Here is a 26,844-nt window from a genome sequence, read left to right on the forward strand (position 1 = left end):
TAAAACTAAATCTGAATTACGATAATAAAATTTTGTAAAATAAGCCTCGCCCAGTCATGCAAACAACTGCTAACCCCTGTAAATAAACCAGTCATGCCCAAGGTCAACATATCCCAGGAAGGTGTAGAAAAGCTCCTTAAAAGCCTGGATCCAAGTAAAGCCTCTGGCCCAGATGAACTGCCACCTAGGTTATTGAAGGAACTGTACTTGGAAATAGCCCCTGTCCTTACCTACATATTCCAAATCTCCCCCAATACCGGTATTGTGCCCAATGACTGGAAGCATGCAGTCATTGTCCCTGCATATAAAAAAGGCCCTAAGTGTAAACCCTCTAATGATCGCCCCATATCCCGCACATGTATTGCCTCTAAGTTAATGGAACACATTCTTGTTTCCAACATCATGTCCTTCTATGATCAGTTTAACATTCTCAGTCCCTACCAACATGGTTTCATGTCAAAACACAGCTGTGAAACCCAGTTAATAAGTTTTTCCCAAGAAGTCAGTGACAGCTTAGAACAAGGTCAACAAACAGATATCATAGTCATGGATTTCAGCAAAGCTTTCGATAAGGTAGATCATCACAAACTAGTCAACAAGTTACAAAGACTAGGTGTCAATCCACAGGTCACGTTTTGGGTCAAGTCCTTCCTTCAGGGTCGCACTTAGCAGGTTGTCGTCGAAGGTCACAATTCAGACAATCTCCCCGTCCTCTCTGGTGTCCCACAAGGCTCGGTCCTCGGACCTTGCCTCTTCCTCTCGTACATAAATGATCTGCCTGAAAGTGTTGAAGGCAAGGTGAGGCTGTTCGCGGATGATACAATAGTCTATGTTACGGTCAAATCAAACAGTGATGCCCAAGCCCTACAGCAAGACCTTTTCAGTCTCGAAACCTGGGAGTCTGATTGGTCCATGGAATTCAGTCCAGATAAGTGCGAAGTCCTAAGAATCAGTCGCAAAAGAAACCCTGTAATATTCCCTTATAAGCTGCATGACCTCGAGTTAAAATCGGCTGATTCTGCCAAATATTTAGGCGTAACCATTAGTAAAGACCTATCATGGACCAATCATATCAATAATGTAACATCAAAAGCTAAAAATTCCCTAAGATTCCTCAAACGTAATGTCAAAACCCCAAATAAAAGAGTCAAAGAGGTTGCATATAAAACCTATGTTAGACCCCAGTTAGAGTACTGTTCCACCATATGGCATCCATGGCAAAAATACCTAACCCATAAAATTGAGCAAGTTCAAAGATCTGCAGCAAGATATGTCTATAATGACTACAATTACACCAGTAGTGTCTCCAAAAATGATAAATAAACTAAACTGGCAAACCCTAGAACAACGCCGTAACATCAGCTCAGTTACTATGTTATACAAGATCCAACAACACCTTGTTTTTGTTGACCCCAGTCACCTTAGACTTACCAGAAACTTGAACTACTTGATACCGTATTCAAAGACACATTATCATGCAGACTCCTTTTTTCCCAGAAGCATACGTCTGTGGAACAGTCTCCCCGTATCTTTGCAAGCTAGTCCCAACTTAGAAGTATTTGTTGGGCAGCTACCACCCTTCTATCAGTTCTAATTCAACTTCCTGATTTTACTTTTTAACCTGACCTGTAAAATAGTTCTTTTACTTTATCTTTGAGATGCACATAATCTCTGTACTCTTATTATTTTTAACAGCTATCCCTGACAAAGTGCCTGCTAGTTATAATCGATCAGCAGTATAACATAGACATAGACAAAGACATATAATCGACGGTGAAGGGACATCGAGATTATAGAACACTACCCTTTTTTGCTGTCATTTTATGACAATGCACAGTTACTGCCCTTTAAACATATGTGCCATTTGCAGACAATATACAGTTACTGCCCTTTAAACCAAATGTGTCATTTGCACCGGGAAGAAGGATTATTTTTAGCTCGACTATTCATAGCGTCCCGATTTGGTTAAGATTTGTATGTAACTCGCACACTTATTCACTGCGATAAACTGACTTACATTGCACAGGTTCCATAACTTTATTTTGCTTTTTTACAAAATTATGCCCCTTTTATTACTCAGAAATTTTTGGTTAAGGTTTTGTATGTAAGCTAGTATCTCAGTAACCACTTGTGGGAATGGATTGAAACTTCACACACTTATTTACAGTGATAAACTGACTTTCATTGCACAGGTTCCATAACTCTATTTTGCTTTTTTACGAAATTATGCCCCTTTTTCGACTTAGAATTTTTTGGTAAAGGTTTTCGTTTCTGTCGTGTTGAGCGACCTGTGAAGTTTCCGCTTTTCTCTATTTTGTATGTAAGCTGGTATCTCAGTACTCACTAATTGGAATGGATTGAAACTTCACACACTTGTTCACTGTCATGATTTGACATGAACAAAGCAGGTCCCATAACTTTAGTTTGCTTTTTTACAAAATTATGCCCCTTTTTCAACATAGAAATTTTTGGTTAAGTTTTTGCATACTGTATAAGCTGGTATCTCAGTATCCACTAATGGAAAAGGATTGAAACTTCACACACTTTTTCACTGTCATGATATGACATGTAGTGCAAAGGGTCAATAATTCAGCTTTGCATTTTACAAAATTATGCCCCCTTTTTCAACTAAATTCTTATATGTAAGCTGATATCTCAGTACCCACTAATGGGAATGGATTGAAACTTCACACACTTGTCCACTGTCATGAGCTGATAAGCACTATGCAGGTTCCATAACCCTATTTTGCTTTTTAGCTCGACTATTCAAAGAATAGTCTAGCTATTCTACTCACCCTGGCATTGGCGTTGGCGTCGGCGTAGGCGTCACACCTTGGTTAAGTTTTTGCATGCAAGTACATACAGCTATCATTTAAAGGCATGTAGCTTTGAAACTTATTTTTTCTTTTTCTAGGTCAATTACCAACCTCACTGGGTCAAGTCCCATAACTCTGACATGTAATTTGAGCAAATTATCCCCCTTTTGGACTAAGAAAATTCTGGTTAAAGTTTTACATGCAAGTTACTATCTCCAAAACTAATGCAGATATTGAATTGAAACTTCACATGTGTCTTCGGGGTTATAAAACTAGTTGATAGCAGCAAGTCCCATAACTCTGACCTTCATTTTGGCCAAATTATGCCCTCTTTTGGACTTAGAAAATCCTGGTTCAAGTTTTGCGTGCAAGTACATACAGCTAATACTAGAAGGCATATAGATTTGAAACTTATTTTTCTTTTACTAGATCAATTACCAACCTCACTGGGTCAAGTCCCATAACTCTGACATGTTTTTTGAGCAAATTATGCCCCCTTTTGGACTTAGAAAATTCTGGTTAAAGTTTTACCTGCAAGTTACTATCTCCAAAACTAATGCAGATATTGAATTGAAACTTCACATGTGTCTTTGGGGTTATAAAACTAGTTGATAGCAGCAAGTCCCATAACTCTGACCTTCATTTTGACCAAATTATGCCCCCTTTTGAACTTAAAACTCTTAAAACTTGATATTTTTTCTTTTTCTAGATCAATTACCAACCTCACTGGGTCAAGTCCCATAACTCTGACATGTATTTTGGGCAAATTATGCCCCCTTTTGGACATAGAAAATCCTGGTTAAAGTTTTGCCTGCAAGTACATACAGTTGTTACTAAAAGGGATATAGATTTGAAACTTATTTTTTCTTTTTCTAGACCAATTACCAACCTCACTGGGTCAAGCCCCATAACTCTGACATGTATTTTGGGCAAATTATGCCCCCTTTTGGACTTATAAAATTCTGGTTAAAGTTTTACACGCAAATTACTATCTCCAAAACTAATGCAGATATTGAATTGAAACTTCACATGTGCCTTCGGGGTTATAAAGCTAGTTGATAGCAGCAAGTCCCATAACTCTGACCTTCATTTTGGTCAAATTATGTCCCCTTTTGAACTTAAAACTCTTTTGAAATTTAACCTTGTTGGGTTACATGTTCCTGCTTCTGGAACAATATTTCGAATAGTCGAGCTTGGCTGTCTTACGGACAGCTCTTGTTTACTAAATTATGCCCCTTTTTCGACTCGTATTCATTCAATCGACAAGGCTGTTGAATAGTCGTTGAGCGTTGCTGTCCTCCGACAGCTCTTGTTTATTTTATAAATACCGTCCTACGTGCAAGACACCACTGACTATTTGCGACACTTTACTGGTCTCAATGGATGTCACGTCATTGTACACAAACATACCGCATGAGGACGGTATTGCTGCATGTAAAGAAGTATGGAACAACAGAAGTGTTAAGATCCCTCCTACTGAAATGCTAGTGGAATTGCTCACGCTGGTTCTTAAATGCAACAATTTTGTGTTCAATGACAAGCATTACCTTCAAATTCAAGGTACAGCGATGGGAACAAAAATGGCACCTTCATACGCAAACATATTCATGGGCCGTCTTGAGAGGCAATTACTCTCGACGGTCACATTGAAGCCGCATCTATGGTTACGCTTTATAGACGATGTGGATATGCAATGGACTCATGGCCGGGAATCTCTTCAAACATTCCTTGACCATGCAAACAGCTTTCACCCATCTATAAAGTTCACCAGTGAGGTTTCAAATGAAAGACACGTGTTTCTTGACACAGTATCAAAGCTTAAAGATAACAAAATTGTTGTTGACCTGTATTCAAAACCTAGCGACACCCACCAGTATCTTCTCACCACAAGCTGTCATCCTAAACACTGTTGCCAAAACATTCCCTATAGTCAGGCACTGCGAATCCGCCATATATGCTCAGACACAGAAACGTATCAAGAAAGAACAGAGGAGCTATCAGAACACCTCCTAAAAAGAGGCTATTCCTCAGACTGCGTTCTCGCTGCTACCGAAAAAGCACTTGCATTCTCAAGGGAAGAACTGCTACAATACAAACACAAAACAACTGAATCAAGCAAACGCACACCTTTTGTGGTCACGTTCCATCCAAATCTGCCAAACATACATGCAACTGTAGACAGACACTGGCCTACAATTGAGTCATCACAGCGGCTCAGTCGTATGTTCCCTGAGAAACCCCTCATCGCATACAGAAGGCCTAAAAGCCTGCGAGACATTCTAGTTCGGGCCAAAGTCAAGTCGGCTACAGACACAACCAGTTCAGGCCAGTCAGGTCCTTGTGGTGCCCCAAGATGCCAAACATGCACTACCATGCCAAGCACCAGTACATTCCTTTCCTCCAATGGAAGCAAATCTGCAGTTAAAGGAGTGGCTAATTGCAAAACAGAAAATGCCATATACCTTATGACATGCAGGATGTGCAACAAAAAATATGTCGGGCAGCATGCCCACTCATTTTTAAAGTTAAGGGTACATGTACCCCCTGCTTTTGCAAAATAGGGGTACACTTCAAAATCTGGGGGTACACTACATGGTAGATCTGAAATTTTTCTATTTAACTACTGAAATTTGTATATACATGTTTTTTTTTCATGCAGAACTCTCGTGGGTGGGGTATAACAGATGAGATAATTTTAGAAAATTTAAAATGTTTTTCCAAAGTTAAGATAGGAAATTTTGAATCATAGGACCCCTCCCAATATTATACTAAATATAAATAAGTTTTCAGCACGGTTCATGTATTCCCGATTTTGTGGACGGAACATGATTTGTCCGAAATAACATACAGTCAACTGAAGACTGATAAAAATTGCCAATCAATAATAAATGCCCAAACTATTACAGATATGCAATGTGTATCAAAATTGCAGTTAAATATCCAAAAAATAAAATACTGTTGACCTTTTGTTGAGTTTATAAAAGCTAAAATGCCTTTTAAATCCATACTTTTTTGCACACGACCCATGTGACGTCTGACTAAAACACTTACGAAACCCCTCTATGCGGCTGACAATTACGCCGAGAATTCGGTGATGGAAACGAAATTATCACGTCCCTGGACCGGATCTGCGTTTAAGACTGTACCAAACAATTGGCAAGTGCATGATGAAATAAACAGCGATTTGCCAGCTGAACAGGAGTTCCGAATCTCTGCGTGCATGTACCCCCAACAAGTGATTTTTATGCGTGCATTTGATATTTTGTGCGTGATTCACGTACTGCAGAGCGTGAATGGGCATGCTGTCGGGGAAACAAAACAGACGCTAGCAAAGCGAATGAATCTCCACAGATCTGACTGGAAAACACGCAAATTCAATCGGTCGCCGGTAGCTGAACATTTTAACATGGAGGGTCACACCTTTGCGGATATCCTACTTTGTTGCATTGAATTCAATGACAGATGGACGGATAAGCAAAGAAAGGAAAGAGAAACCTACTGGATCCGCCGTCTCAACACCTTACAACCTATAGGCATCAATAAGGGAGACTAGATTAGCCTGCTGAAGCATTATTTTCCCCACTAAGATTAAAAACACAGATACTAGTAGTTCATATTAAATCACTTCAGGCAATCGGACATAGTTTATAATTAACATCGACCACAACATAGATTTTCTTTTTCCGCTACCTTCTCTGTTGAAAACGGCGTTAAACACAAAATCAATGAACGAAATCCTCAGCAAAAATACAGGGAACCAATCAAAAACGCTCTATTTTTATAAAACCGTTATTTTTATTTATCACTCATTCTGTTGATCGATATGTTCATTGAGCATTTATATATCGAACTATACAGGCGGTATTTACGCCGCTGCTGTGTTGTTTTGATTTATGCTACCCTTGAAAAAGGCGTTTTTAAAAAGCCGAAAGCGCTCGGGTTTATAATTAAACTTTTGACACTGTTTGAACATATATTTTTTCTCATACTCTCTCTCTCTCTCTCTCTCTCTCTCTCTCTCTCTCGCTCTCTCTCTCTCTCTCTCTATATATATATATATATATATATATATATATATATATATATATATAAAGTTCTTAAATTTCTTTTTAAAAAAAACATTTAAATCTCTTTCATAGCACATGACGGATCCCTGCGCTCCTGACTTTATTAAGGTTCTTGTAAAAAGCATTTTGAAACCTCCCCTTGGGAGAAGTTTTGTTTTAGTTTTTTTACGCCACATGGGCCTTGGTATATCGAATATACCAAACTGTTAGTGTTAAGTAGAACAAACTTTGAAAACAGGTTATTCTTTTTTGAACAACACGTTTTGCCTGTAATATATCTGTTGTATTTTGGTGAGAAAATTATCTACCCAGTGTAGGACTCGAACCTACAACAAGTAGGCAAATAAGGTGCTCTACCAACTGAGCTAACCAAGCTCCTGGTTAACCAGAAGCCTCAAATCACTACCTTCTTCCTCACTTTAATTTTGAAGGCTTTTAAAAAAAACCTTATCATGGAATAATAGAGCAAGGCATCAACTGTTCAGCTTCCAACAAAATATAGCCTCTGCAAATACCACATGCTCTATGTAACTGGCCACGTATCCTTCCTTTACAGCGGAATTGCAGAGCAGGGCATCAACTGTTCAGTTTCCAAAAGAGTATCCTGCAAACCACATGCTCTACATAAAGTAAAGTGGTCACTGTAGCCCACACTTTCCAATTTACCTCGTCGCCAAGATGTTGTATTTTGGGGAGAAAATCATCTACCCAGTGTAGGACTCGAACCTACGACCCCTGCTTGCCAGTCAGGTGCTCTACCAACTGAGCTAATCGGGCTCCTGGTTAACCAGAAGCCTCCAATCACTACATATCACATGTACTTTGACTGTTCATGTTCTAGCTATTTTTAATAAATATTCATAGGGATTGTTTTCATAGCTTATCATTCTTTGCGACAAAATTTCGGCCCAGGGCCTTTATCAAGTCACATGCACAAGTCTTAGATTACATATTCTGCAATTCTTATGGCTAACAAATACATAAGATAAGTAACGTTATATTGAATCACGGAAATGACGTTAACATAAACAATACAAATGACGTACACCTGCCAAAATTGGGTTCCATACCGTCTATTAAAAACACACGCTACTTACAGAAAGTTACAGGTTTCCATAAGAAAACTCTTATTTAGAAATATATGATGGTATCATTGTGATAAGACCAGCTATAATCGATAAAAAAGACTATTTCAAAAATCTAGCAATTAAATTTTGTCTGTAGCATCATTATAAGGTCCCCTCCCAAATGTGTTCAAATTGGGGCCACTTAAACATGATGGCTCTCTTGTTACCTTAATATATGATACTAACTTTTATGTAAGTGACATATGTTGTACTTTTTGCTACATATTTTCACTATGAGTAGAAATATCTCTAAAACAGTGTCACTGGATTGAAAATTGTCATTTTATGCAATAAGTGGCTAACTGTATTGACATAAATTTTATCAGCAATTAGCCACTACGCTCTAAGGTGACAAATTTTATTACATGTAATATATGCACTGTTAAGTTACAGACCTAAGGTGGGTGATGTCAGGCAAATCCCTATTTTAATATATATTTGAGATTGTATTTTTAGAATTCGAATGGGGACTATTGCCTGTCATTGGCTATGAAATTGTCATGATAAAATACTGTTCAATCTGTAATGAATACATTCAAGTAATATGCATATTAATTGCAATTGTATGTCAGCAGTGTAATGGTTCTGCATAGAGCCTCTGCAGTCATACATGTGGAAGAACTCACTGCAAAGAGTGAGATGAGAAGTGAAAGAGCCACTAGAAATGTTACAGGGATGATGAGCAGGACAGTATAAAGCATAGATCTTGGCCAGACACTCATGACCTCTGGAGGATAGTCCTCGGCCCATATACTCCTATATATCCTACTGGACTAGTATGTCGTTGTTTCGTTTTTTAGTATTTCTTAAATTTGTTTCTACATGGTTTGCTTACATTAATTAACTTAGCGTTAAATTAACATGTTTGGCAGTTGACTCGTAAAGATTTACGTTTTAAATACAGCTATGTGACGTTAAAACAAAATTTAGTTGTGACTGACTGTACTATAATGTTGGAGTGATGTACAATGTAGTTCTGAAATCTTTGAAATTAAAGTCAGTATTGTCATAATCTTGAATGACGAAAAATTAATTGTGTTGTAATTGTCCTTTACAGTTTTCATTGCATACTTTGTTGCATTTTTTTCCTCTTAAAAAACCAAACTAAATTAGGCAGTTTAGTTGTAATTGTTTCAGGTGATATTTTTCTTTTCAAGGGAACCCTTACAGAAGAAAAAGGCCTGCTGCGTACTCTTGCTGTGTACATACAGTGTATATGATGCGTACATGATGTGTACTGAAATCAAGGGCTTTAAATAGTACGCAGGATATACACCGCACATACACCGATAGTACGTTTGTAGTACACTTTTGACATGCATATGAGCTCTGCCGCGTACTACTTGCTGCGTACATGCTGTGGACTACATAGTACACAGGATGTACGCTGGAGGAATTTAGTATGCGGGAAATAGTACGCAGCATGTACGCGGCACATACACTTTTCACATGCAAATGAGCCTGCGGTGTACTACCCCTGTGGCGTACATGCTGTGTACTCCTGCGGCATACATGCTGTGTACTCCTGGCCCGAGTCCTGCAGTGTACATGCTGTGTTCTCCTGCTGCATACATGCTGTGTACTCTTGTGGCGAAACTGCTGTGATAATGTAAATTCCTTACCCCACCAACTTTCGTATACAAATGCTGATCATTTGGACAGAAAAAAACAGAAAAAAGATAAGTGACATGCATCAATAAGTATTTACCCTTACCAAAATAATGTAGATTGATGTTATCAAATAAATTAGTATGCTTTTCTACATCCACTTTTCAATGAAATAAATCAATTTTTGTAGCATGTAATTTGGTAAACATTTGAAGAAAATGGCGTAACTGCATCAAGGTGAAACAACTTTAATGCAACTAAATATAAGTGTTATGATTTATTATAGGCGATGTGTGCATAGTATGTATTTATTTTGATTAAAATCCATCTGAGAACAATCTAGGACTGGAATTATATAAGCATTTATACACTTTAATGTCCGTAAAAAGTAGCGCACCAAAAAATTTTGGATTGATTTTTTTCAATGGGGCGAGCGCAATTAGCCAAAAACGTTCTGGAAATTTACGAGCGGCAGATCCAATGAACAACTTTTTAATTTGGTGATGCCTTAATGAGTTAACATAATGAGCATTAAAGCCTTTATAAAACATGATAGAATGGTGTTTTGCCTAAGAGTATTCAAATAACAGCAAGAGCTATTAATTCTTCTCATTCGGGCGCTGTTGAGGCATTATCTTGGTAATTTTTCATGTATTACATAATGTAATGCAACGAAGTTCAAATAAGGCTTTTCAATTATCCAAGTTAGAAAGCTCCAGGATTAATTCAGAATGAAAAAGAATATAGTTTGGCAAATTTTCATTGCTCAGAATACCGGTAATCTGAACTATTCTATGCTATTAACCCTTACCCTGCTAAATTTCTATAATGAACTCGCCATCTTTCAATTTGGACAATACCATTAACTGTTAAAATTGGGTGCATACCAAAAAGTTACTGACTTAATGGCGAACAGTGCAGATCATGATCAGACTGCACGGCTGTGGAGGGTGATCTTGGTCTGCACTGGTCGCAAAGGCAGAATCACTCCTGTTCAGCAGGATAAGGGTTAAGATAAAAGTTACTCGGAAATCAAGTTCTTACTTCCAAAAAAAAACAAAAACAAATGTACAAATCCTTCCTGCATGAAGTGTACTTCAGACTTTTACCTAAAAAAATTCAAAGTATAAACACCAAAAGAAAAATGAACAAGTCCCTCCCGCGTATATGAAGTTTACTTCAGACTTTAACTTATAAAAAAAAGACTAAGTATAAATGCCAAAAGAAATTGTACAAGTCTTTCCCGCGTATATATGAAGTGTACTGCACAAATTTCAAAGTATCTGCGGTGTACATGCAGTGTACTATTTTCTTGTACAAGTCCCTCCTGCGTACATGCAGTGTACTCCTTAAATTTTCAGAGTCTGTGCTGCGTACTTGAAGTGTACTAGTGACCTCCTGCGTACATGCTGTGTACTCGTCGAAATAGAACGCGGCATGTACGCGGCATGCGGTGTATGTAAAATGTACTCCTCTGGCGTACTACTGTGTTTGCGGCATATACACAGCAAATACGCAGCATGTACGCCACAGAGGCTTGCTTCTGTAAGGGAATTGTTGTGGCACTAGGTATACAAATGAGACAATTTACTGGTCTTCACAGAAAACACAAGAACCCTTTGGTAACCAGGAAACAGTGCTTGTTGTCAGCAATAGTTTTGCGGGCCCTACCAACCATGCATCACTGACAGTAAACAGTGCTAACAACTTAAAAGAACATTGTGAACAAGCACGATGCATTCCATATGTAGTAACTGGTTAGAAACTGTTGAGGAACACAAGTAAAATAGCTCAAGTGGTAATACAATTCAGGCTTGATCTTATAGATTTACAGCAAATGATCAGAAGGTTACAGCAGTTAGATAAAAATTTAGCTCTTTATTTGAACAAGAAAAGTTGTTATTAATCAGGTTTTCACAAAAAAAGGGGTATGTTTTTGTTTGGGTAAGAGTGTGGGCAGCATCAGACAGATAATGTTTCTGCTTGAATGGACCTCTTGTCACCATACTTGGTATGTAGGCAGCTTTTATTGAGACAAAAGTTGGGGACACTTGACTCAAGGTCACTATTACTAAAACAAAGAAAAATGGTTTCTGTTCAGTAACAACTATGGTGGATTAGATGCAAGTTTGTTTGCTTCAAATACCCATTGTAAGGTGCACTTTATGTGAAATATACTATAGGTGGGGCTGGTGTAAAGGTTTTGGGGATGGTAAGTAAAAATTTTTTTTTGGGGGGGGGGGGGTGTAAAAAAGCACTATACTGTTAATACTACCTAAGGTACACCACTGTATATAATGAAGGAAGTGGCCATTTGTACGTTCCTGTCCGAATAGCCTTTTAGATTATTCATACAGCTCTCCTGTACGAATAGCGAAATAGCCCGCAGGCGGCTATTCGTACAGCAGTTTTGTATTACATTGTACTGAAGTCATTCAACCGATATAATTTTCAACCGCTTCAACAAGTGTTTCAAAAGTATTTAAAACTCTTTAATCCTGGAAAAATAGATCACAAATTCTATACCGAATACCACTTTGTACCGAAATTGGAAGCTTTTATCAAATTCTTGCTTTTCTCTGGACCGATGAATTAAAATAATAAACTCACTGTTTTCTTTAGTATTTAAGATATGGATTGAGCTCATGAAAAGCCATTATGTTAGGTGTTTTTTTGTAAATATTTTATTTATAAATAGCTCTCACTCGGGTTGGAGGCTTGTTGAATATGAAATTTTAACAGCGTTCTTCGTCGTTTTAATAGACACATTGTAAGTGACCAAAACAGGAAACAAAATTGTTTATAATTATTTAATCCTGAGAAAAACAAGATCGCAAATTTGATAATTTATTGATAGTAATTATCACTTTGTACGCCCTTAGATCAGAAATATTTTATCGGTTTTGTGTTTTCTCAAGACTGAAGAATTTAGGTATTATATAACATGGGCTGTGCTCAAAAATTGTTGAATTAGTTTTACTACTTGAGTAGAGAGCTATTGATAAATATATTCTAATATTTCCAGGATGAAAGAGTTATAAATACTTCTGAAATACATGCAACCGAAAAGTAAAGAAATCGGTTGAATTACTTCAGTACAATATATACCAAACTGCCTGCATTCATATGGGAAAGCCGTACGAATAGCCTGAGAGGCTAATCAGACGGGACCGTACGAATAGCCACTTAATTCCTATAATGAATTAATGAAATCTATTGAGAGATCCTTTGAAAGCATGAAATGCAAAAAAGAAAAATAATAGCTGGCTTGGTTTGATTGAGTCTGTTCATTAGAGACAATAAATTGTGTAACACCACACCTATTCTCTAGCACTAACTGGAGTGGAACAATTTGGACTGTGCTCAAAAATTGTTGAATTAGTTTTACTACTTGAGTAGAGAGCTATTTATAAATATATTCTAATATTTTCGGGATGAAAGAGTTATAAATACTTCTGAAATACTTGCAACTGAAAAGTAAAGAAATCGGTTGAATTACTTCAGTACAATATAATACAAAACTGCCTGCATTCATATGGGAAAGCTGTACGAATAGCCTGAGAGGCTGTTCGGACAGGACCGTATGAATAGCCACTTAATTCCTATAATGAATTGATGAAATCTATTGAAAGATCCTTTGAAAGCATGAATGCAAAAAATAAAAATAATGGCTTGCTTGGTTTGATTGAATCTATTCATTAGAGACAATAAATTGTGTAACACCACACCCATTCTCTAGCACTATCTGGAGTGGAACTTTATTCCAGAAGAATAAGCCATTCCATCCATTTCAGGCTTGAACCTTCTTGGACTACCCACACTAAATGTGAAGCCTTTACCTTCAGTCTGTTTTTCACAAACTTTGAATGGACTTCATCAGATTTCAATCAACAAGAAAATGTAGCCTTGATTTAGTCTGTAATGTCTGGTAAAACATGCATGTGCTCATGTAACCATAAGAGGTTCAAATTTAAAAGAAAGGAGCGTGTATCAAAAATCATTGTCAAGATCATTTGCTTTCTGAGGCCCTTTGGATAATACATGTAGTTGGTTTTCAGACTTCTTTCCACAAACTGCTCCAAGTAGCTATATGAATGCTTTTACCATTGTCTTATCAACCTAGATTTGTTAAATCTAAGTACATGTATATGATGTCAGACATAATTACATTTATTTTCAGTTTTTACACACCTTTTCTCTGATAGAATGTCTGGCAGTCTGTCCAGTTTCATTAATTTTTGCTATAACGTTTTAAATGCGCATCAAAAATTTGCCTATTTTTACTAAACATTACGAAAAATATCTCTTCTTTTGTAGTGAAATGTGAGAAGTATGGCTACAGACCATGAACTCCAGATGTAAAACGATGCAGGTCTTCCTTCTAAATGGTGAATTAGGGAAACATTGTGAATGGCAATCATAGAGAACATCGAAGTAAGCAGATCATTAAATGAGCCGTGCCATGAGAAAACCAACATAGTGGCTTTGCTACCAGCATGGATCCAGACCAGCCTGCACATCCGCGCAGTCTGGTCAGGATCCATGCTGTTCGCTGATGGTTTCTCTAATCGCAATAGGCTTTAAAAGCGAACAGATGGATCCTGACCAGACTGCCCGGATGCGCAGGCTGGTCTGGATCCATGCTGGTCGCAAAGCCACTATGTTGGTTTTCTCATGGTGAGGCTTAAATGGTGTTTAGAATCTTTTTCCATTAATTCAGGGGGTGGGGCGAGCACTTAAGAGTTTCCCTTGTCTGTCCTTTCATCAAGATTTGTGTTGTGCAAATCTCAAGGATTGTGATTCAGCATGTGAAGTTGTGCACCCAGTGTTTCTATTGTAAAAAGTATACGTAAAAAGGGCATAAGTTTGTGTCATATGTATCTCAAAAAGTGTTTGACCTAGTATTTTGAATCTTGACAGGAATATTATTCAGCGCCTTAGGTTTTGTAAAAGGTTTAACTCAACTAGACTACAGTAACTGTTATGGTCCTTGACTTAGTCAAAAATATGGAAGAAAGGACATATAGGTTTGTGTTACATATCTTAAAATGTATTTGACTTAGGGTCATGAAACATAATATGAATATTATTCAGCATGTGAAGTTGTGCACCTGTTTTCTTTTTTTTTGTAGGGGGAGGACCAGTCAGACCAGAGTTATGGCCCTTGGTTGTCTAAAATAATGTATAAAGGGCATAAATGTGGCATGTATCTCAAAAAGTATTTGAATTGGAGTCATAAAACTTCAGAGAATTGTTATAATTATAGCATGTGAAGTTGCGCACCTTGTGCACTGTTTGAGATCACACAGTCAGACATAATGGTGATGGTGTTTGACTTAGCGAAAAATACACTAAAAGTTCTTAAAAGTTGTATTTCATACATCTTAAAAATATTTCTCCTAGAGTCATGAAACAATGTATAGTGACAGGAAGTGGGAGCACCAGTGTCCTATGGACACATGTCTAGTTTCTTCTGGTTAACAAATTTGCAATTTATGCATGGATTTGCTTCCAAACAACTTTGCATAAAATTTCATCTTAAAAAACCTTTTTGACCCCACTTGTATCAGTGTCAAAGATTTAGGCTTATCAGTTAACCATCATTTTTCAATTCCACTTAAACATAGAAAGTATATAGTAGGTAAACAAATCATTTGTATTTAGAATCATTATACCCCCACAAAACAAAGTTTGTAGGGGGTATATAGGAGTGAGCTTGGCTGTCAGTCGGTTGGTCTGTAGGTTTTTGTGGTTTCTTGATGATGACTCATGAAAGGCTTGACTAATTTGAATAAGTTTTGGTACACGGATGTAACATCAGAAAATACAGGTCAAGTTTGAAATTGGGGTCAATAGGTCAAAGGTCAAGGTCACAGTGACCCTGAACAGTTGAACGGTTTCCGGATGATAACTTGAGAACGCTTGGGCCTTTTGGTACACAGGTGTAACATCATGAAATACAGGTCAAGTTCAACTTTGGGGTCTGTAGGTCAAAGGTCAAGGTCACAGTGACTCAGAACAGTTAAATGGTTTCCGGATGATAACTTGAGAACACTTGGGCCTAGAACCATAATTTTTGGTACACAGATGTAACATCATGAATACAGGTCAAGTTCGACTTTGAGGTCTGTAGGTCAAAGGTCAAGGTCACAGTGACTCGGAACAGTTAGACGGTTACCAGATGATAACTTGAGAACGCTTTGGTCTAGGATCTTAAATTTTTGTACACTGGTGTAACATGATTAAATACAGGTCATGTTCGACTTTGAGGTTAGAAGGTCAAAGGTCAAGGTCACAATAACACGAAACAGATAAACGGTTTCCTGATGATAACTTGAGAACGTTTGGGTGTAGGATCATGAAAATTGATAGCGAGGTTGGTTATGACTAGCAGATGACCCCTATTGATTTTGAGGTCAGCAGGTCACAGGTCAAGGTCACAGTGACCTGGAACACTTAAACGGTTTTCGGACAACAACTTCACAACCCTTGGGACTAGGATCACGAAATTTAATAGGGAGGTTGGTCATGACCAGCAGATGACCCATAATTATTTTGGGTTCCAAAGGTCAAAGGTCATTTAAACCTTTTCCGGACAATAACTTGAGAACGCTTGGGCCAAGGATCATGAAACTTTTATAGGGAGGTTGATCATGACCAACAGATGACCTCTGTCATGTAAGTATACATGTTATCATGTTGACGCGCTAATCTTGGCGTCACGTTTACGTGGCGCCGTTTATCATATTATTATGTATGACGTCCTTGACGTCACTTGTTTATATATGTACTTCTGTTGCTTTCGTTTGACTGCGGAAGTACATATATAAACAAGTGACGTCAAGGACGTCATACATAATAATATGATAAACCGCGTCACGTTTACGTGGCGACAAGATTAGCGCGTCAACATTATAACATGTATACTTACATGACAACCTCTATTGATTTTGAGGTCAGTCGGTCAAAGGTCAAGCAAGTTCAGCTTTGACATTGGCTTAGTTCTGTGACAAGGCCATACTGTAGGGGTATAATTTGTCACTCCTGTGACAACTCTAGTTTGTCATTAATTGAGCTGTGTTTAGAATTATAGAACTGTTGAATCATTCAATTAATTTTTAAAATTGGGTTTTCTTTACAATTCAAGGGAAGTAATTCAATTTAAAAATCAGGACCACTATAATGCCCTTGATTCTCTGTTCAGGTTTCACACAGAAAAGTTCATTAAATTTTAAACATTTGATTTCAGAATCAGAACACAGTTTTATAGGTTTTAATATTGGCAAGCAAACAATTGGAGGAGGCTGAAAACCTCAGTACTTTCTATATATGTGTATTTCATACCAGAGACTACTATCCAGACTTGTACCTTATACTTTTACAGGTCTGTAGAATTGTGATGTGTCAGCCAGTCTTCCAGTCATTCTGATCCGTCATTGTTGGGTCAGCAAATTTGCAGTGCATGCCTGGATTTAACAGTTTGGCACAGGTTTTACCATTATAAAGACAGTAGGTTGTAACAGATTTAAGGTAATTTATTTTGTTTGATCTGATAGCTTGATTGACTTTCATTGGGGACTGAATTAGACTTTTTCAAAGGTCAAAGTTATTGTTTTTAGCTTGACTATAAGAAATGTATGGAGAGCTATCCTACTTGCCCCTGGCGATAGTGTCCTTCCGAGTCCACATCTTGGTTAAAGTATTTATACACTTTTTATTTTTAGTTTTTGACTTTACACAAGAGTGATCAGTGCCAAGCCTAGTTATGCATTTTCGGCACTTTCCGCTTCGCTGCACAAAATTGCCGCAAGAGAAAAATCTTATCCAGCTTTCACAGTCAAACTGCAGGCTGGATTTTGATGAAAGTTCACAGGAGTGATCAGGACCAAGCCTAGTTGTGCCTATATCTGGCATGTTCCACTATGCTGCAAAAGATGGCCACCAGTGCTAAAAAAAGAAAAATCTTGTCCAGCTTTCACAGGTCAAACTGCTGGCTGGATTTCAACGAAACTTCACAGAAGGGATAAGTATTAAGCCTAGTTTTGCATATTGCCGAACCGTTCCTCTTCCCTGCACAAAATGGCCGCCAGAGCCAAAAATAGAAAAATCTTGTCTGGTTTTCACAGGTCAAACTGCTGGACAGATTTTGATGAAACTTCACAGGAGTGATAAGTACCAAGCATAGTTGGGCATATCGCCAACATGTTCCGCTTCGCTGCACAAAATGGCCGCCAGAGCTGAAGGTATACATAAGTGGGAGACATATGGTTTTTGTGACAAAAACACCTAGTTTTAGGTTAGTTTTGATGCATTTTCATTATATCTGTCTTACAATAGTAGAGATTTGATTCAAACATAAAATAATTGTTCCATATTCTCTACAACATCATTTTACAAAAGAACCATATCTCTGGCACCAATATTTTATTATACTGGGTACACCAATTACCGGGAATCTTACTTGATATCAGGCTCGCAATATATACCAAGGTCATGAATAACATAAAATAATGTTTTATCATAACATTGCAGCACTTTTATTTAAATTAAGTGCAAACATTTCAAATTGTATTCTAATACTTGACAACTACCGGGTACCAAGTCTACAAGAAGTCCATGTGGGCCGCCATTTTTGTTTAGTCAATATACCTATTACCGTGAAACTGAATATTAGCCAATTAGAAGACAGAAAAATCTAGTGCAGGGCAGAATTCAATACTAATGTATAAAACTTCTGACCTTTAACGTCAAAATAAGGTAAATTATTACATTTCATTTTTTCAACTTTTATAATTACAGATAGTTTTCTTTTGCACTTCTGTCTAATATTTGAAGCTATTTTCTTGCATTTAAGGTTCCCTGTCACATAATGGACAAATGAATGTGTCACCACGCCTGAAAACTCTAACTGGTGTACAATATTTTAGGTGTACCCATCCTGAGCAAGAGTCACATCTGCCCCACTCGATTATTTCTATAGTGTAAGCACATGTGAATGCATCTGGTGAGCTCTTTTTGCATACAACACATTTGTCTGTTTCATCATCCTCAACATAACTGTCACTGTCTGAGTCGGTGTCCACTGGTATGCCACTTGTGGTTTTCAGGTTCAGGCCAGATGTTCCAGGCAGTGGTGATTTTTTTTCAACATGTTTAGAGGACTTTACAGATTTCTTTGAGCTGGATTTGTTTTCATTTTCAGGTTTAATTTGAAGACTGCTTTCAGACGGCCTTTTCAGTTTTGAAGACTTGGTTGGTGACATGAGGTTACCGTGGACAGCTGGTGGAACTTTATTTTTCTTTTGGGCTTGCAGTACCTTTGTTATTTTTCTTTTATTCAGGAAACTTAGTTCTTTTTCATTTTCAGTACCAGTTGTGTTTTCTTCAGTTGTGTCTACTGCATTGACCACTTCCTGATAGATTGTGTGATGGAGTTAATTGGTCCCTATTTATGGGATATATTCCTGACTTCTTGAAGGCTGCAATAAGATTGGCCGGAGTGACAGCTTTGTTACATGCCTTGCCAGATAGTTCAGCGATATTCAGCTTATTGATCTGCATGCCAGGTGTTCTCCTCATGTATGCCTGGCACTCCCTGTGGTATGCCCTTTTTATAGGCCCAAAACAGCCCACGTCCAGGGGCTGAGTAATGTGCGACGTATGTGGAGGAATAACAAAGAACACTAAATTTCTTAATTCCCGCCATTCTTTCAAGGTCATATTTACATGGGATTTATGTCCATCGAACAAGAGTAACACTGGTTCATTACTGGCGGGTACATATTTGCTGAAGTGCATTTTTAAATAGTCCAGAAAGATCAAAGAATTTGACCATCCAGAGTCAGACATTGTTCCTGCAGATCCAGGGCAAGCACCATCAAGGAAGTCAGATTTCCATCTTTTGCCCTGGAAGATATAGTAAGGGGGCACCCTGTTGCCAACAGCACTCCCAGCAGCAATTATGGTAACTGTTTGTCCCTGCTACTGGTAACAGCTTTCGGTACAGAACCTTTTTCACAAAGGACGTTAGCAGGCCTATGCTCCATGAGAAGACCAGATTTGTCAACATTCCATATATTTTAAGGTTTGTCCATCAGGCCATGTTTTTAGCTCACCTGTCACAAAGTGACAAGGTGAGCTTTTGTGATCGTGTGGTGTCCGTCGTCCGTCCGTCCGTCCGTGCGTCCGTCCGTGCGTCCGTCCGTAAACTTTTGCTTGTGACCACTGTAGAGGTCACATTTTTCATGGGATCTTTATGAAAGTTGGTCAGAATGTTCATCTTGATGATATCTAGGTCAAGTTCGAAACTGGGTCACATGCCATCAAAAACTAGGTCAGTAGGTCTAAAAATAGAAAATCCTTGTGACCTCTCTAGAGGCCAAATATTTCACAAGATCTTCATGAAAATTGGTCAGAATGTTCACCTTGATGATATCTAGGTCAAGTTTGAAACTGGGTCACGTTCCATCAAAAACTAGGTCAGTAGGTCTAAAAATAGAAAAACCTTGTGACCTCTCTAGAGGCCATATATTTCACAAGATCTTCATGAAAATTGGTCAGAATGTTCACCTTGATGATATCTAGGTCAAGTTTGAAACTGGGTCATGTGCCGTCAAAAACTAGGTCAGTAGGTCAAATATTAGAAAAACCTTGTGACCTCTCTAAAGGCCATATTTTTCATTGGATCTGTATGAAAGTTGGTCTGAATGTTCATCTTGATGATATCTAGGTCAGGTTCGAAACTGGGTCACCTGCGGTCAAAAACTAGGTCAGTAGGGCTAAAAATAGAAAAACCTTGTGACCTCTCTAGAGGCCATATATTTCATGAGATCTTCATGAAAATTGGTCAGAATGTTCATCTTGATGATATCAAGGTCAAGTTCGAAAGTGGGTCACGTGCCGTCAAAAACTAGGTCAGTAGGTCAAATAATAGAAAACTCTTGTGACCTCTCTAGAGGCCATATATTTCACAAGATCTTCATGAAAATTGGTCAGAATGTTCATCTTGATGATATCTAGGTCAGGTTCGAAACTGGGTCACGTTCCTTCAAAAACTAGGTCAGTAGGTCTAAAAATAGAAAAACCTTGTGACCTCTCTAGAGGCCAAATATTTCACAAGATCTTCATGAAAATTGGTCAGAATGTTCACCTTGATGATATCTAGGTCAAGTTCGAAACTGGGTCACGTGCCATCAAAAACTAGGTCAGTAGGTCAAATAATAGAAAAACCTTGTGACCTCTCTAAAGGCCATATTTTTCATGGGATCTGTATGAAAGTTGGTCAGAATGTTCATCTTGATAATATCTAGGTCAGGTTCGAAACTGGGTCACCTGCGGTCAAAAACTAGGTCAGTAGGGCTAAAAATAGAAAAACCTTGTGACCACTCTAGAGGCCATATATTTCATGAGATCTTTATGAAAATTGGTCAGAATGTTCATCTTGATGATATCTAGGTCAAGTTCGAAACTGGGTCATGTGCCATCAAAAACTAGGTCAGTAGGTCAAATAATAGAAAAACCTTGTGACCTCTCTAGAGGCCATATTTTTCATGGGATCTGTATGAAAGTTGGTCAGAATGTTCATCTTGATGATATCTAGGTCAGGTTCGAAAGTGGGTCACGTGCCTTAAAAAACTAGGTCAGTAGGTCAAATAATAGAAAGACCTTATGACCTCTCTAAAGGCCATATTTTTCATGGGATCTTTATGAAAATTGGTCTGAATGTTCATCTTGATGATATCTAGGTCAAGTTCGAAACAGGGTCATGTGCGGTCAAAAACTAGGTCAGTAGGTCTAAAAATAGAAAAACCTTGTGACCTCTCTAGAGGCCATACTTGTGAATGGATCTCCCTAAAAATTGGTCAGAATGTTCATCTTGATGATATCTAGGTCAAGTTTGAAACTGGGTCATGTGCCTTAAAAAACTAGGTCAGTAGGTCAAATAATAGAAAAACCTTGTGACCTCTCTAGAGGCCATACTTTTCATGGGATCTGTATGAAAGTTTGTCTGAATGTTCATCTTTATGATATGTAGGTCAAATTTGAAACTGGGTCAACTGCTATCAAAAACTAGGTCAGTAGGTCTAAAATTATTAAAATCTTTTGACCTCTCTAGAGGCCATATTTTTCAATGGATCTTCATGAAAATTGATCTGAATATTCACCTTGATGATATCTAGGTCAGTTTCAAAACTTGGTCACGTGCGGTCAAAAACTAGGCCAGTAGGTATAAAAATAGAAAAACCTTGTGACCTCTCTAGAGGCCATATTTTTCATGAGATCTTCATGAAAATTAGTGAGAATGTTCACCTTGATGATATCTATATAAAGTTCAAAACAGAGTCACGTACCTTCGAAAACTAGGTCAATAGGTCAAATAATAGAAAAACCTTGTGACCTCTCTAGAGACCATATTTTTCAATGGATCTTCATGAAAATTGGTCAGAATTTTTATCTTGATAATATCTAGGTAAAGTTCAAAACTGGGTCACATGAGCTCAAAAACTAGGTCACTATGTCAAATAATAGAAAAAAGGACATCATACTCAAAACTGGGTCATGTGGGAAGAGGTGAGCGATTCAGGACCATCATGGTCCTCTTGTTTAACAACTGAGTCAAGCTCCTTGAAATATGCATCCAGGACAGCTTCTGAGGTAGCCCGGGCACGAACTAAAGACAGCTTCTGGGGTTTTGCCAGGGGGGTCAGATCTGCATGTCTGGTAATGAACCTATCATACCATGACTGAGAAAACTCAGGATCAGATGGGCCTTTCTTGTGAAGAATTTTTGCATAGTCTGTTGCAAGTTTCATGAATTCAGCATGAGAGTAGCCATATCCTATTGATGACATATACTTAGTATGGTCCACAAGCTGCTGTTCTTCAACATCAGAAAGAATCGGCTGTGGGCCTGGCCGGATGTTGAATCTCTCTGGTTCAGGGGCAGGCTGCATGGGTCCACTAAACCTGTCACAAAGAGTGTTGTCAGGAATCCCATATTTTACAGATGCTTTATGGATTTTCATCCCTTTTTTCACCTCACTGAATGCTAAGGAGAGTAGTTGGGGGTCATATTGACGTTTTCTTTTGACATCCTTTGGCTTGCCTATGGTTGGGAACTGAAAAATACAGAAAATGGAAGTGTCAGTTAAAATCCAATTAAGCATTTTATACTGGTCGGAAGTTTAGTTCAGTAGATAAAAAATTTTGACAGGGGATACCCTATGACGTCATCAACATACACGCGCACTTGCTGGTTGCAGAAACACTTGCATAAAAATCAGTTTTCTGTGTTAAATATCAAAGTAATGTGTATAAAACTTGTACTGAATGTGTTAGAAAAACATTTTCTTACATGACTGGACTATTCAAATAAATAACTTACCCGTAAAAATGACATAATCGTCTTGAAAACTCTGTTGACAGTTGCCGGTAGCAAAAGTAAACATACGCAATGGAAGTTTACGAGAACTAACTGTGCATGTGTGTGCTATTTGCGTCATTCGGAATTTCCCGGTTATATGTGTATCCCGGTAATAGGTATATGGAGTATAATTATGACCCTTTTATGTAAAATTTCATGTTAAAGTTTTGATGCACTTTCACTCTTCATATCATATGGCACAAGGTCCATAACTCTGGCACTAATATTTCCTGAATTATGCCTCCTATTTACCTTTACTAGCATTGAAATAGTTGAGTGCGCTGTCTCTCTTTGCTCTGTCCATCTGTCCATACATCATGTTCAAACCCCATAGGGCGATACCATATTGTTTTCGGGGCCACTCCATTAACAGTCAAGGTCACAGGGGCTTGAACATGGAAAACCGTTTCCGATCACTAACTTGAGACCCACTTGACCCAGAGTGTTGAAACTTCATAAGATGATATTGGACATAGGGAGTAGATGACCTTTAATAATTTTGGGATCACTCAATCAAAGGTCAAGGTCAAAGGGCCAATATCTGTCACACTTCATTTCTGACCAATAACTGGAGAACCATTTCATGTAGAACCTTCAAACTTCATGGGTGATAGGGCTTACAGAGTAGATGGCCCCTATTGTTTTTGGGGGTCACTTGATCAAAGGTTAAAGTCACAAGGGATGAGCATTGAAAACAGTTTCCAATCAACTTGAGAACTGCTTGACCCAGAATGTTGAAACTCCATAGGTTGAGTGGACATGCAGAGAGATGACCCCCATTGTTTTGGAGGGGGGGGGGGGGGAGGAGGTACTCAATCAAAAGTAAAGGTCACAGGGCCAGAACATGGAAAACTGTTTCCAGTTCATAACTTGAGAACCATTTGACCCAGAAAGTTGAAACTTCATGGGATGATTTGACTTGCCTAGTAGATTGCCCATGTTGATCTTGGGGCCATTCTTTCAGAGGTCAAGGTCACAGGGCCAGAACATCAAATCCTATCAATAACTGGAGAACCATTTGACCTAGAACCATCAAACTTCATAGGGTGATAGAAGGCTTACGGTGTAGATGACCCCTATTGTTTTTGTGGTCACTCAATCAAAGGGCATGGTCATAGGGGCCTGAACTTGAAAAACCGTTTCCGATCAATAACCCTAGAACCACTTGTCCCAGAATGTTGAAACTGCATAGGATGATTGGACATGCAAAGTAGATGACCCCTGTTGTTTTAGTGTTACTCCATCAAAGGTCAAACTGGTCAGAAAATAAAAAACTGTTTCAGATCAATAACTTGAAAACCACTTGACCCAGAATGTTGAAACTTGACAGGATGATTGGACATGCCTAGTAGATGACCCCTTTTGATATTTGGGCCTTTCTTTCAGAGGTCAATGTCACAGGGGCCAGAACATGGAAACCGATCAAGAACAGTTTTCTGGAAAACCATTTGACCTAGAACCTTCAAACTTCTTAGGCTAATATGGCTTACAGAGTAGATGACCCCTATTGTTTTTGTGGTCACTCGATCAAAGGTCATGGTCACAGGGGCATGAACTTTGAAAGCTGTTTCCGATCAATAACTTGAGAACCGCTTGTCCCAGAATGTTGAAACTGCATAGGATGATTGGACATGCAGAGTACCCATGTTGTTTTTAGTGTTACTCCATCAAAGGTCAAACGGGTCAGAAAATAGAAAACTGTTTCAGATCAATAACTTGAGAACCACTTGACCTAGAATGTTGAAACTTGACAGGATGATTGGACATGCCTAGTAGATGACCCCTTTTGATCGTGGGGCCATTCTTTCAGAGGTCAAGGTCACAGTGGCCAGAACATGGAATCCCATAAAGAACTGGAAAACCGTTTGACCTAGAACCTTCAAACTTCTTAGGCTGATAGGGCATACGGAGTAGATGACCCCTATTGTTTTTGAGATCACTCGATCAAAGGTCAGGGTCACGTGGCTTAAACATGGAAAATAGTTCCAGATCTATAACTTGAGAACCACTTTACCCAGAATGTTGAAACTTAATAAGATGATTGGACATGCAGAGTAGGTGACCTCTATTGATTTTGAGGTAAAAAACTCAATCAAAGGTCAAGGTCACTAGGACCTGAACATGGAAAACTGTTTCCAGTCCATAACTTGAGAACCGCTTGACCCAGAATGTTGAGGTTTCATGGGATTATTGGATATGCAGAGTAGATGATCTCTATTGCATTTCAGTCACTAAGCCAACCATCAGTGTCTCTTTGATTTTCAATTCTGTCCTCTATTAGCTTCTTGCCAATTACTACTATGCTTTGGGGGAGACATGTTTTTTTCCACAAAAGCTTCTTCTAGTTTGAAATGCATCTCATCTGCAGTTTCGTTACATGTAGTACACACACTGTTGTTACGTGCCATGTTGATGTATGTACTAGGTTCGATTTTTGTCAAGCCCGCTTGCGGATGCGAAGACATAGTTGTCCAAATGGCTGTTCGGTGTATGTGCGTGCGTCCGGGTGTGCGTCCATGCGTCTGTGCGTCAATCCGGATTTGTTTGTCTGGACCATAACTTTGACATGCATGGAGCAATCTTATTTATATTTGGCATGAGTGTTAACCACCATGAGACGGAGTGTCATGCGCAAACCCCAGGTTCCTATTTCAAAGGTCAAGGTCACACAGGTCAAAGGTCAAATTCAAAAATGACTTTGTCCGGAGTATTTCTTCTTCATGCATGGAGGGATTTTGATGTAACTTGGCACAATTGTTCACCATAATGCACAAGAACCAGGTCCCTAGGTCTAAGGTCAGGGTCACGCTTAGAGGTCAAAGGATACAAGAATGACAACTTTGTCCGGAGCATTTCTTCTTCATGCATGGAAGGATTTTGATATAACATGGCAGAAATGTTCACCACCATGAGACGGAGTGTCATGCGCAAGAACCAGGCCCCGTGTTCACAAAACATTTTCAGTCTCAGCTGAGTTTGATAATGAAAATTTCTCATTTATATCAAAATAGCATGTTTAACACAAAATTTTAAGTTAATAAGCATTTTAAAGTGATTATTCGGTATTGATGGTCAGTCTCATCTGGAATTTAAGCCTGAAGTTTTAGTAAAACTGATACTAAAATTTCAAACTCAAACTCAGCTGAGATCGAAAAATGTTTTGTGAACACGGGGCCTGGTCCCTAGGTCTAAGGTCAGGGTCACGCTTAGAGGTCAAAGGATACAAGAATGACAACTTTGTCCGGAGCATTTCTTCTTCATGCATGGAGGGATTTTGATATAACTTGGCAGAAATGTTCACCATCATAAGACGGAGTGTCATGCGCAAGAACCAGGTCCCTAGGTCTAAGGTCAAGGTCACACTTAGAGGTCAAAAGTCAGATACAAGAATGACTTTTTCTGGAGCATTTCTTTTTGATGCATAGAGGGATTTTGATGTAACTTGGCACAATTGTTCATCATCATGAGATGGAGTGTCATGTGCAAGATCCTAGATTACTTCCCTTTGTTGTTACTATAAATAGTTTATATTCTTAACTTTTTTTATTACTGGTTGTAGGGAAAAATCAAGACCACTTTTCTGTAGTACAACATGCATGTTACATCCAATTTTCAGGTGAATTTTGACCTATCTCTACTGGTGAGGATTTTTGTGTGGACTTAGAATTTTTTTTTTTTTTTAAGATTTACGTCCCTTAGTTGTTACTTTAAATAACTTATATTGTAACTTTTTGCAATCTCTTTTTTTATTTGGCATAAATGTTTGTCTCAATGAGACAGGGAGTGTCATGTGCAACTCCCAG

At 38.4% G+C, this 26,844-nt stretch overlaps 1 protein-coding gene, 1 long non-coding RNA gene and 1 other non-coding gene across 3 annotated transcripts; 2 read left to right on the top strand and 1 right to left on the bottom strand.

Moving 5' to 3' along the window:
• Nucleotides 1–4,195: 4,195 nt before the first annotated feature.
• LOC123530291 (uncharacterized) lies at nt 4,196–6,369 on the top strand. Its single transcript, XM_053520930.1, has 2 exons — nt 4,196–5,236; nt 6,103–6,369. Exons 1-2 carry the CDS (start codon nt 4,196–4,198, stop codon nt 6,367–6,369), a joined length of 1,308 nt encoding a protein of 435 aa, XP_053376905.1.
• Nucleotides 6,370–6,980: 611 nt separating this feature from the next.
• On the top strand, nt 6,981–19,705 carry LOC123529855 (uncharacterized). The gene is made up of 4 exons (XR_006682225.2): nt 6,981–8,786; nt 11,169–11,416; nt 13,936–14,052; nt 17,003–19,705. It is a non-coding gene; the product is annotated as an uncharacterized LOC123529855 (long non-coding RNA).
• Trnaa-ggc (transfer RNA alanine (anticodon GGC)) lies at nt 7,589–7,660 on the bottom strand. Its single transcript has one exon. It is a non-coding gene; the product is annotated as a tRNA-Ala (tRNA).
• Nucleotides 19,706–26,844: the final 7,139 nt, after the last annotated feature.

The sequence above is a fragment of the Mercenaria mercenaria genome, chromosome 13 (assembly GCF_021730395.1).
Source record: "Mercenaria mercenaria strain notata chromosome 13, MADL_Memer_1, whole genome shotgun sequence".
NCBI classification, from domain to species: domain Eukaryota; kingdom Metazoa; phylum Mollusca; class Bivalvia; order Venerida; family Veneridae; genus Mercenaria; species Mercenaria mercenaria.

What these genes read in the sequence shown, in the direction of transcription:
- LOC123530291 (XM_053520930.1), top strand. Translation starts at nt 4,196, where the DNA reads ATGGATGTCACGTCATTGTACACAAACATACCGCATGAGGACGGTATT. An exon ending in CCAATGGAAGCAAATCTGCA is followed by an intron (nt 5,237 to 6,102) that starts GTTAAAGGAGTG and finishes CACGTACTGCAG; the next exon opens with AGCGTGAATGGGCATGCTGT.